The following is a 12,467-nucleotide window of genomic DNA, read 5'->3' on the forward strand; positions in this document are numbered from 1 at the left end:
TGCCACAAAGGCGTATCCAAAACCCCTGTGCTGCTGCCTAGAGCAGCCTGAAGGAGATGAATCTCCATAGCTTGTCTCCGTAAGCTGAGCTCTGAGAGAATGGTGGGAGCAGTGGTACCTGCAGGAAACCAGTGTCCAGCAGGAGGGCTGGGAGCAGCAGGATGGGAAGCACTAGCACACCCCCAAGCAATCCAATGGAACAGGAAGAAAACCCAGGGCTGTGAAAGTAACCGGTTCCTCTAAGGGCTTTCCAGTACAGCTGGGGAAAAGTTACTCTTTGGTGCAGTCAGCAGCTTGCAAGACACCCAAGGGGGGAATTTGTGAGCTTGCCAGCAAGGAGGGCAGTGGCTCTGGTGGGAGGATGCATGTTGCCAGCCAGTACTGCTTGGGTGCAGAGTTCCTAAAGCCATGGCCAGTCACACCCCCAGCCTCCAGAGCAATGAAAAGAGCAAAGCAGCCCCCACAGGGGCTTCAAGTTTCCCTTTTGCCCAGGTGGGCTTCTTGCTTCCCCTCTCTAATCCTGCAAATTTATTATTCCAGCCTGGAAAGCAAAGGAAACCCTTTTCTCCCTGCAGAGAACGAGGAGCTGCAGACGTCGGCTCGTTTAGCGCAGCTTGTTGAGCAGCTAACGGAGGGGTTAAGTGGCTGAGCCTCCAGCAGCACAGAGCCTGCTCCCCTGTGCTCTGCCCTGCTCCTGGGCAGAGAGCGAGGCCCTGGGACCTGGGACCCTGGCCAGCAGAGAGACAGCAGATCTGGGAGCCCACCTGGTCTCTCCTGGGCATGGATGAAGGGGTCAGTTTTCCCTTGTAATCTCTGCAGCAACCGTGGGCATCCACTTGGGCATCTGGTGCCTACTCGTGTGCCAGATGTGGTTTTGATCTTCCAAGAAAACATTTAAGAGGAGCTCCCTTAACTTTCCTTGGGCTTCCAGGCTACAGGTATTTTGTTTTTCCATCCCTGAGACCAGCACTGCTTAAATACATCTACAGGCTATAAAATTGTTGCTATAAAAAAACCAGTTGTTCCAAAGACAGACTTCTAATTGCCTCCATTGTTTGTTTTCCCTGGGCCTGGGTCATCCTCAGCAGCAAGAAATAAGCCCAAACTTCAACATTAGACAATAATTATTTTGCCGTTTCTCTGGTTTCTGTCCCCAGTTGCCTCTGGAAACAAGGGAGTTCCCTGGAACAGTAAACTCACTGTACAAGCAGAATTTTCAGGTGTCCTTCAGCAAACACCACAGCACAGCAGGCTGGTGTCAGCAGCTCTGCCCCTTGTGATGGAATCGAACAAAAGAAGAAAAAAAGGAAAAAAAAGCAAGTGCATCTTTACAGCTCCCTTTTCTTTGTGTGAATCTAAACAGCTCCTTTTTCTTTGTGTAATTCTAAACAGCTCCTCGTCTTGCCTGAGCAGCAGCCTTGGAGGCCAAGGTGGTGGAGGCCAAGGTGGTGGCCTTGGGAGGTGCATCCTCATCAAGAGCAGCGGCGCTGGCCCTGGTTGGGCTGAGCCAGGGAGATGGGCACGGGGCTACCAGACCCTGCCAGGGCAGCCCGGTGGGGTGGTGAGGGAGGGCAGGCTGGGAGCAGGAGGGAGGATGAGCTGGGAGGGCAGTGCGTGGTAACGGTGGTCGCTGGGTGGGTGGTGGGACCAAAACGGTCCCCCTGAAGCAGCCAGTGATGCCACAGCACAAATGCTGTCACCTACCATCAGGGAACCCCATTAGGAGGCCTTGCACCAGCCCAGGGGTGATGGTCACTCTTGGTGATGACATTCAAAGGTAGAAGCACCATCAGCTTTAGCTCCCCTTTGGTCAGCAGCTTCATGGCTGTGGTCCTGCTAACTCTGTTGGCCTTGCCACTGAACCTTCTGAGGTCCCTTGTTTGCACAGCGTTTGATTCATCGAGCTGGCTGTTCATGCAGCAGGTCAGCTCTTTCCAAATTTAAGTGCTGGACTCTTTCTTATTGCTGCTGCAGATGAAGTCCTTGTTATTGCTTACAGAAACCTACTGGGAATATCACGAGCAGAGACAAAAGCCACCCTAGGCTGGCCATCTGCTTGCTGAGCATGCTGTCCCTCCCTGTCCAGCACTCTGCATGGGTAGGGCTGCTTTTAAAAGCACATATTGTCGTGGGCATGACAGTTTTGAAGAGCTTCTCAATGCCTCCCTCAGTCAAACAGCATCTCAGTGGGCTTCAGGTACCACCCGTGTACCTGCCAGCTCCACATCGAAGGGCTGCTCTTCCAGTGTGACCTGTCACCTTCCAGCCCAGGCTTTACCAGCATCTTCAGGAGCAGAATCCAGCCCTCAGCCAGTGGCTAAAACAGGGGACATGTTTCCCCTGCAAAGGTCAAGCATTGCCATGAGGTATCTCCAGAGCCTTCTCAGGCACCCAGAAGCACACTCGACTGTCAAACAGCAGCTGCTCAGTTGGTAATTAAACTTCTCCTTCTTGCTGCTGCCTGGATTTCCACAGTGTGGCTTCATGAGCCAGGGGAGGAGAGAGGAGGCCAAGCTCTGAAATCACGATTGGCTGTTCACTATTTGGCAGCTGGCCACTGTCATTTGGGGACTAAGTCCCTGTGAAGGTCCTGGGGTGGCTCCGTTGCTGCTGAGTCCCTGTAGTGGTGGGCAGATAGCTCAGGCAGCTGCTGGCTGTGGGGTGCAGCTCTCATCCAGGCATGCCCAGCCCTCTTACTGTGGGCACCAGATGTTATTTTGAGGATGCTCATACAGAAGAGCCACCCCAGGAGAATGCCACTACCCAGGGGAGGTCCTCAGCATCCCTGTCAACAGTGAAAGAGGGAACCACTTGAGACCGTGAGTATTCCAAGGGGTTGTGCAGAGGAGTGGGAAAAGCAGCCAAGAGATGGGTGTGGGTGGATGAGCCCGAGGACCCGCAGCCCCTCAGACACAACATATTGCACTGTTCCCATTTCCCAAGGTACGTGGCATCCAGGATGCTGCAGGAGCCACTGGGATTTCTGTCTTTGGGGACAGGAATGCTCAGGGTGACAGCATCTGCTGCAAGACTGATGCTCTGCTGTTTGCACTCCCTGAGCGCTCGGCTCTGTTGGCTGAAAAAATTATCTCAGGAAAAATGTATAGTGTAGACATGTTTTTTAAGCAGTGAGGCTTTTGTCTCAGCTCCTTTCTAGCTCTTAGCTGGGCTCTTGAGGCTTTTTCCTTCTCTTTTCCAGAACGGGGGAGCAAAATACATACACACAGAGCCCCGAAGGCCCTTATTGGGTCATTTTTGCCTGCTTCAGTGTCTTTTTCTTTGCTGGCTCTTTCATTAACGCAGCCAAAGAAACTAAACCAATGCCAGGAATAAACTTCTAATGGAAAAGCTGAGATGAAGGAGGGAATGAGGTTCCTGCCAGCACACAGGCTGGGGAGAGGTGAAGTGTGTGACATTTGAGCCCTGCGAGCTCATGAGTACTTTGTCTTCAGAGCAGTGATAAGACAGGAGCGTCACGAGGTGGTGGAGTTGGGCCATGCTGGTGCTGTGGGGGCTGCATGTGGATGTGAGACCCAACACTATGGGTGCAAGAGACTTCTCTGGCTGAGGGAAGGCACGTACTGGCTTGGGGACAGATCCTGAGAGCCCTGGACCATGGCTCCCTCGTGGGCAGCAGTTGCTCCGAGCATCCTCTTGCCTCTGAGAGGTCCTCAGGGCAGGTGGCTCAAGTCAGGGACAGGGCTGGGGCTGTGGAGCTCTGGCTCCCCTGGCACAGAGTGGTGCCTGAGCAGGGTTCTGGTGGCAGGCTGCCGTGGGCATCACTCTCCTCCCCTTGTGTCCTTCAGTTGCCGGAGCGGTGCCGTTCCTGCTGCTTCTTCAACAGTTTTGTCACATAAGCATTTCAGCCTAATTGACTTATTCCCCATTAAGCAATAGGTGTTTTGCAAACTCCTGTGTCTCCATTCCTGCGTCCTCAGCGCACGCTCGCAGTGACTGAAGCCAGGCAGTAATCCCAGGGCCAAATCCTGCTCTCAGCTACGTGGGAGCGGGTGGGGAGCCCTGGTTACCCCCTGGCAGGTAGGGGTGCTGGTGCCTCTGACCCTCCCGGCTCGTTATGGTCCCTGGGAAGGAGCCTGCAGGATGGGTGATGCCACAGTGGTGGAGTACTTCCCTTGCAGCTCCTGGACCAGAGCTAGATCAGGACCCATGGGGCAAGGTGATTTTCCCACAAGCCATGATATGGTCACACTCTCCCAAGAGCTGTATGACTTGATGGAAAGAATGAAACTTGGAGCCGCAAAAATAGTCCCTGATATTTAGGAAGTTTTCAACACTGGGGCTGCCAAGCTGTGACAATATGAACAAGTGAGATTTTAAACACATCGAAGTGTGATTTCAAACGTCTCATCAAGATGTATTGCAGGAGCTTTCATCCTAGCAGACAAATGCTTCAGAAATGTCTTCCAAATTAATCCCTACAGAGGGAACCTTGCTTGCCAAGAGAGCGTGCGTGCACGGGGCTACACAATGGCCACCACTCCTTAATCTCAGCCTCCTCCACAACCAAGGGTGAAAGCCTCAGAAGTGACCAGTGACCATGTCACAGGGAGTGGCCTGCAAGTGTCAGATGTCCTGGCTCCTCCTGGTGTGTTGTGACACGTGATGCAGGAAGGTGAGGTGGGAAATGAGCCTGCAAGAGCTGCGTTTCTGGATGGGGGGAGACTGGAGTTGGGGAGAGTGCATGGTGTTGGCTTTCAGTGCATGATCCCCAGGTTCAAAAATGCATCTCAGATCCCATCACGTCTCTCCTGGCTTTGGCTTTTGGGTCTAACTTGCAAGGTGGTTTATGGGTGGGGCTAACCAGCAGAGAAGACTTTCCTCTCTGCATTTTTCTCTCCTGTGATAACAGCATTTTGTGGATATCAGTGGGCTTTGACCTGAAGTCCACAGAAGCCTCCTGAGTGTCTAGTGAGAAGTCCACAAGGGGGCTTGCTGATAAATGTGGCCTTTTTCCATCTTTTTTGGCAAGACCCTGATATGCAGATGGAAAGCCAGGATACGGTCCCCAAGGAATCCTCATTTCCAGCCTCTGGGCCCAGCTCCTGCTCAGTTTGGGCTCCCAGGACTCCTTTGCTTCTCCACCCCATGGGACAAGCTGGACAGGCTGGCACTTGGAAGCCAATTATTTCCCTTCCATAGACAACATGTGGCAGTTTTCCTCCAGAGCTTTGGAGTTGTGTTCACTGCTCTGACAGTCTCAACACAAACCCTGAATTTTGGGGAAGAAGAGGAAGGGTTGGAACCTGTCTCCTAAACCACGTTCCACAGCACTGGCCCAAGTGAGTCCTGCCCCATCTGCACTCGGGGACCACATGGCTTAGCTTCATGTCTGCACTGCTCTTAGTCAGCAAAATGAATTCAGTGACTCAGCAGGGCAGTTGGTGCATCCAAGCCCATCTCTAAGGAGGCCACGTGCAGGTGCCAGCTAGTCCCTGACATTGTCAGGTCTGGTTTATGCCCAGGAGTGCACGTTGGATTATGTATCACCGTGAGTGTCAGCAGGAGCAAAATCTGGATCCAGTTTGGGAGGAGGGTGATCTGTGTGTTGGTGTTTCCTTTTCAGTGGCTAGGCAGCATCTCACCTTCCCCAAACTGTTAGTGACATCTGGGTCCATCTGGCCATGAGCATCCTGCAGAGGGTCTGTGAGCACCCTGCTGAGCATCCCTTCCCACCCAGGGGAGAGCCCCGGGGTTGGGATTTTGAGAAGGTGGTCCCTGGCATCACCCACATGTGCTCTTCAGAAAATAACAATACTGGTCTTAGAGGATGAGCAATCCTTAAAAAGCAAAGTACACATAGGTGGTGATTTTGGTTTTTTAGCAGATGCAGACTGCCTTATGGGTGCAGCCTGCAGCCATTGCAGGAGACCACTGGCTGTCTGTGCTTCTCAGGGCAGTGAGACCTTGTCAGATCAATTCCCCTGGTCCTTTGGGTGGTGTCCTACCCAGCAAGAGCTGTACTGGCTCTCAGCACGTAAAGAGCAGAATTTTCAAGAGGATGGGTCTGCTCTAAGCCCATAGTGCCTGCTCCTGTCCTGGCTTGTGGGACTGTCATTTTTCACCTTACAGGCCAAACCACTTCACCCCCAGTGTCCCAGCTGTGAAACAAGGACCTAACACAACAGCAGGTGGTGAAAACTTAATGAGTAGGTGTTAATCATTTGAACCCCGCAGATAAAAATTGTGGCACCGAACTGTTTCTGAGGAATTTGGATGGATAAATTCTGCTTAACAATCACCCAAGGGATTGTTATTTCTCTTTCATGTGGAGGAAGGAGAAGAGGGGGACTTGAGTTGCCCAAGGTCAGGAAGAGGCAGAGGCTTTGTTCCACCAGGAATGGGCTCCTCAAACATGGCTAAATGGGTGGTAGGGTACAGCTGAAATTTGGTTCCTGCTTCTCATGTGTATTGTCTGCCACGGATGCTGGGGGGGAGCAAGACTTGGGGGTGGGCATCATAAAATACCCGTGGAAAACGCATTTTTTAATTTGTAAGGCTGAGAATGTGGATGTGCAAAGCCTGCTCTTAGAGATCCCCTCGCCCAAAGAGCCTGAGTGACCTACTTGTTCAGTCAAAGCAGCTTTGATTTCACGTATCAAAATCGCTCGAAGCGAGACCGAACCGTACCTAGCAACAATTAAGAGAATCATTTAAGAAGTGGGAGACGATGAAAAGGGAAGTAAAACCCCTAAACAGCCCATTCATAGTGGGTGAAGAGAAAAGTCCTCGTGTATCTGATTTGTCAGAAATTATTCATCCAAGAAAATTTGGACCTGAACCATAAGACGGTTTTTCTTTTTTATCCTCTGATATATGAATCAGTGTCACTTTACATCTGAGCACAGAGTGTTTTGACCTATATAATATCTGAGATAGTGGGAATTCAGCTTGAAAACCTCAAAGCAAAAATGAGGAGGGATGGCCTGAGCCAGTCATGTGGCATTAGCACATACAGATGTGACTTATCACTGGCAAGCATCCCAACAGAAGTCGAAAGGAGAGCGTTTGGTAAATAATAGGATTAAGAAGCAGGTTGGTACTTTGTGGAGCTGGCTATACAATCAAACTGATAACAACTAGATTAATAAGGCAATTCAATCTAAACACGGTGTAGAGCTAGAAAGCTTTTCAAAATCAATGCCTATCTCTGCAATTTTAATAGAGGTTGGTCTTCGCCTTTTGAAGCCAAGAGATTTGAAGCTCCAGGTCAGCAAAGCATAATAAAATGGACTGATGTGGGGTTTTTATTATTTTTTTTTTTAACATGTGCCTCTTAATTAGTGCCCTGTGTTTCTTAGTGTTTTCCTCTTCCCAGGTGGGGGAAGTGAAGCAGTGCAGTGATATTGGCTTGCCTGCGTTGGTAGAGAAGTACAGTAGACCTTGGAAAACAGCACACTTGGCTAAGCTATGGGTGTTTTGGGCAGCTGGTTTGCCTGGCTGGTACCTACTGGTGGGCTGAACTGAGCAGGATGGCTGGACAGGGTGGTACACTCCATGGTATCATGCTCACAGCTCACGTTGTCTTCGTGTGGACAAAGATTGGAGGGAAGATGTCTGGGATTTTCCGTGTGGGATACAAGGGTCAAAAGGCTGATGGGTTTTGAAGCCATGGGAGCATTTCAGGATTCACTAAACCAGCTGGGACCTTCAGCCAAGTATCATGTCCCAGCCTCAGGTAATCTTCATGGCTGGGAGAGAGAAACCAAGCCTGGCACAGGGAGCAGTATCTTTGCCAGCATCTCAGGTGTCCAGTGAGAGCATCCTGGCTGCTGCTGGCCATGGAGCAAGCTGTGGGATGATGGCTGGTGCAGCCCCGTGGTCCTTCACTGATGGGCCACCTTCATGTTCATGTATGACAGCAGAACACACGGTCCTCTCTTTGTGTTCCAAAATTTTGAGAACTTTTGCTTTTCACAGTGTGGTAGGGGGAAAAAGTCACCCCTGAAGGGGCTGCTCAGCAGGGCAGCTGATCTTCTTCCCCACCACCTCTGCATGCAGTGAGCTGGGAGACATGCTCCCAACTTGTTTGTCTCTTGTCCAGCATCTCCAGCTCTGATGCCTGCCTTCATTTCAGGAGGAGATACACACAGACGTGTTGCCAGAGGCATGTGAGGCTGGGTTGGATAAACGCATTTGAATAATACCTTGTGATGCTTTGGATCAGTCCTGCCATAGCCAAAAAACGTGGATGAAGTGGGAGCTAAAAGGTCTTCTCCACTTCCTAATTTCTTTCCCAGAGATTGTGAACCAGCACTTATTCAGGGAGCAGCATTTCTTTTTCTAAGCCTTTAATCCAGTCCCTATCTGTCTTCTAGCGAGTGTGAAGGAGTGTGAATCCCATTTGGAAGGCTCCTTCAGAGGAGATGGCTCTGAAAGGCTGCGTGGTTTGCACACTAATCCAGTCTGCTCCCACACCCCGCAGTGAACCCCATTAAAGTGGAGGCTGCTTAAATGCCAGTAGGCTCCAGGAATAAGCCAGTCCTGCTGTTCCCTTGGTGCCCCAAAAAAAGAAACAGCTCGCTGGCTCTCAGGTTCATCAAAGGAGAGAGGAGAGTGGCCATAGATGGTCTCTGGCAGAAGGGAGGAAAGGGGTAATCATTGTGGCATTGCCAAAGGTTTGATGTTCTGTGGTCAGCCTAACCAAGGGACCTCATCACATCCAGCAAGTCTCAAAATCCTTTTTGATGGCACCAAACGATCGTGCACTCCATTTCTTTTTCATTTCTGTCTAGTGCATTTGGGATTTTTTCAGGACTGGTAGAAATATATGCTCCTGAGATACGTTTTCATTAAGACACATATTTCCAGGTAACAATATCTCTGCTGGGAGAGAATTTGGTTCTTTTGATGAGCGTGTTCATTTGGATATCTGTGCGAGCTGTGAGGATGAGATCTCTGCAAGTCACACAGGAGGCTAGTGGCTTGGTCTGGGTAAAATGGAGATGGTGGTGGTCTCAGCTGAAAGCCCAAGGCAGTGGTGGGAATCAAGATCTTTCAGCTCAGTCTCCACCTGAAGAGAACAGGGAAAGTGCCTTGGCAGCCAGGAGATGGAGACCTCCTCTATGCACTGCTAGCACCTGACTTGTGAAAAAAAAGTAGAGATGTATTTAATGCAACCTGCAGGCTGCAGGCTGCTCTGACAATGGAGAGCAGATGTCTTGATGGCTGGTTAGATTGCTCAGGTGTTATGAACCGGGTCGGTGAGGAGCTTTTTCACCAGAATGATTGTATGGTCACGGGAGGGCAGCGGTGAGGATGGATGTGGAAAGCCCTCCACAGGCACCAGGACATCTCCCTCCTGGATGGGGAGGGATGCTTTTGGAGCCCTTCAGAGCAGGATCCCTTGACTGTTGAGCAATGCTTGGCAAAGAGGAGCGGGGTTTATAAATAATGCATTTCCTTTGTCTTGCAGGAGTTCTGGAGGCAGAGGTACAATCAGATCAGCTGTGAACAGCTTACATAGCAAATCTAATAGGTTTGTAAATTAGATTTTGTGTTCATTTGTTTTTGCTGTAAGGCAGCTATTAATCTGCTTCTCCTCTTCGCTGGATAGTGCTGTTCTTATTTAGCAAATGTATCTGTTTCTTTTCACTTCTGCTTTGCATTTTCTTAATCGTTTCTCCCCCTCCTTCCCCCAGCTCAGTGCAATAATCATTTGCAAATAACCAAGGATCTGCAAGTTGCGGTGATTGAGAGAAGGAGAAGGAGAGAGTTAGTTATTGTGAAAATAAGTCAGTGATAGAGTTGCCATTTTCATAGCTTTATTGTGTGCCTTTAGAAGAGAGCTGGATGCCTTTGACATCAGAGCTTCATTCGGTGTTGTCGTAGCGCCCTTCCATCACATTGCTCCACCACGGGCTCATTTCATGGCACCACAGCTCCTTTGAGTGTCTCTGGGTTATTTTCACCATCCTTTCTTGTCAGCCACCATTACCAAGGGGCACGGTTGCAAAGCTTAGTGACACCATGTGAGAAAGAAACCGATACCACACTGGGATGACATCCCCACTCATGATGAAAACACAGAAAATGGACCAAACCAAAAAAACACAAGTCATACTTATTCCCAAGATTACTTTACCCTGTTTCCATGATGATTTTTGACACCCCAAATAAGCTTTGCAAGACAAGAGGTGATAGGGCAAAACGCAAGATGCAAATAAATCCAGCAGCCTCGACTGGCAGCTTCTGGAGAGGTGCAGGACAAACACACACAGGGATGCTGGCAGCCAGCATTTATAAACACATTTCCTTGCCTTTCTGAAACATCACATAGTGTGAGGCACAGTGTTTTCTCAGGAGCTCCTTCCCTGGGCTGGAGATGTGCTCTGGGGAGCTGGGTGTTGCCCATGATCCTGAGCCACCAGCTCTGCCCCATCACTCACTCTTCTCTCTCCTTACGTGGTTTTTATTTATTTACAAACCATTTCCCAGCTGGAAAAAGCCCTTTGCACCAGAGAGGGAGATTCCCTTTAGCTGATAGTGCTTTGGCTGCATGTTTTTCAGAGAGCTCTGAAGTGTGAAGGTTTTTTTCGGGGCTGCAGATACACATGCAGCTTCTTGATGAGATGCTTGGGTATTCTCTTTGGAGGGTGGCTGGCTGAGATCAAATGTTCAGAGGCTCCCTTAAATCATGCCATTTGGTCTAAGTGGCACTGAAGTGCTGGGGCTGATTTGCTTCTTAGAGCAGGGATTAAGGGTCTGATCATCTCCAAACCACAGCATCTGGCTGTGCCCATCCCTAGGCTCATTTCCAGCTCTGGAGCGGGCGATACGGATGCTGAAATCCTCAGGCTCCCTCTTAACAAGGGAAAAAGTTACCAGCAAGCCAGCTCCCCCTCTTCAGTACAGGGTGCTCATAGCCCAATCTCACAGGCAGCACCCAGTAGCTCAGCTAAATTACTCTCCCCTTTGGGTGAAGTGAAGGTTGCACTTCTCTGAAGAGGCGTTGAACCCTCTCCAGGAGCTGCCTCCACTTTGGGACGCTCACATGTGACCATGAGGGAGCAGGGCAGCAACCTTGCCTGCCCATGTAGGAAATGCCTCAGTGAATTTTGGGGGCTCCCCAGGGCTCTGGGATGTCTTGTCTGCTCGTGTCTGCCAGCCTGTCTTTGCAGAGCCTGCTTATGCTTTTGTGTGCATGCCTTTTTACAGCTGGATGTGTAAAATTGTGTTTTCTGTAGAGCTGTGCCTGGTTCTAAGTCTGTTTTCCTGTAAGTGAACAGGTATTTAAGGATTTGTGTCTGTCTGCTTGAGTGTAGCAGAATACAAACAGGCTTTCAGGTCTCGTTTAAGCTCATAACTACAATTTTGCTTCTCTGAGGAAGTTTGAATTCCAGCAGCCAGAGCTGAAGACGGTGATTAGAAACACCATTGGGATGCTAACGGATCCATCTCTCTCCCTCTCCCTGTCTTTCTTTTCTCTAGAGCTGAAGTAATAATAAATGACTCTTCGTCTCCAGCTGTTGTTGACAGAAGTAATGAAAGCATTAAGCACAACATTAAACCAGCCTCATCCAAATGGAGACACAACCAGACACTCTCTTTGAAGATCAGGTACTGGTAATTACCTATAGGACAAGAGACAGATTCGGTCCTCTCCAGTGCAAGCTGGCAAATTGCCTCTGTATATCATCTAAAGAAGTCGAGGAAGAAATAAAAGGCTTATCTCCTGCTGAGCTAGGCTTCATATCTGTAAGCGATCGCTTGGAAATGAATTCCCAGCTGAACCAGCTGGCCTTGCAACATGAAACAAGGAGCACTTGAGCCCCCGTTTTCCAGGCCAACCGAAATTAGTGTGCCCTGGTGGTGGGTCAGGGAGGGGAGGAGGAGATCCTCTTCCCAGTGTAAATGCAGGAACCCCCCACTAATGGTGGGCTGACCATGCTGCCCACCCCAGGAAGGGATGGATGGAGAAGGAGCAGGCGTTAAGCTGGAGATACCTGCGTGTAAATGGTTCCTGGAGAGCATCAGTGAGCGGGGACTGGCCCCAGGGAGAGGGCAGCCGGCTGCATACGACCCAGGTTCCCTCAGTGCCTCACCCCACGGGGCCGTTTTCTTCTCTGTCCTCAGGAAACAGATCTTGAAGTTCCTGGATGCGGAGAAGGACATTTCGGTGCTGAAGGGGACGCTGAAGCCGGGGGACATCATCCACTACGTCTTTGACCGGGACAGCACCATGAACGTCTCGCAGAACCTGTACGAGCTGCTGCCCCGCACCTCGCCCCTCAAGGGCAGGCAGTTCCCCACCTGTGCCATCGTGGGCAACTCGGGGGTGCTGCTGGGCAGCGGCTGCGGCCCCGAGATTGACGCCCACAGCTTCGTGATCAGGTAGGGAGGGGACCGCCCCCAGGGGGGTCCTGGAGGGGTTGGAGAGGTGGAAGGGGGCTGGAGAGGCGCCGGCGTGGCGCAGCCGTGCGGCCCCGCGTGGGCTTCGCCGGTGCCGG

The 12,467-nt window shown here is 50.7% G+C and overlaps 1 protein-coding gene across 1 annotated transcript; it reads left to right on the plus strand.

The window, feature by feature from the left end:
- Nucleotides 1-2,638: 2,638 nt before the first annotated feature.
- On the plus strand, nt 2,639-12,355 carry LOC103781957 (alpha-2,8-sialyltransferase 8B-like; the record flags this gene model as incomplete). Its single annotated transcript, XM_008949686.1, is given in 5 exon segments — nt 2,639-2,812; nt 2,814-2,835; nt 9,394-9,496; nt 11,449-11,577; nt 12,094-12,355. Coding segments are annotated over 5 exon segments (690 nt in total), but the record flags the coding sequence as incomplete, so codon positions are not given.
- Between the last annotated feature and the right edge of the window lie 112 nt (nt 12,356-12,467).

This window comes from Merops nubicus, unplaced genomic scaffold (genome assembly GCF_000691845.1).
Source record: "Merops nubicus isolate BGI_N331 unplaced genomic scaffold, ASM69184v1 scaffold42841, whole genome shotgun sequence".
Lineage (NCBI taxonomy): Eukaryota > Metazoa > Chordata > Aves > Coraciiformes > Meropidae > Merops > Merops nubicus.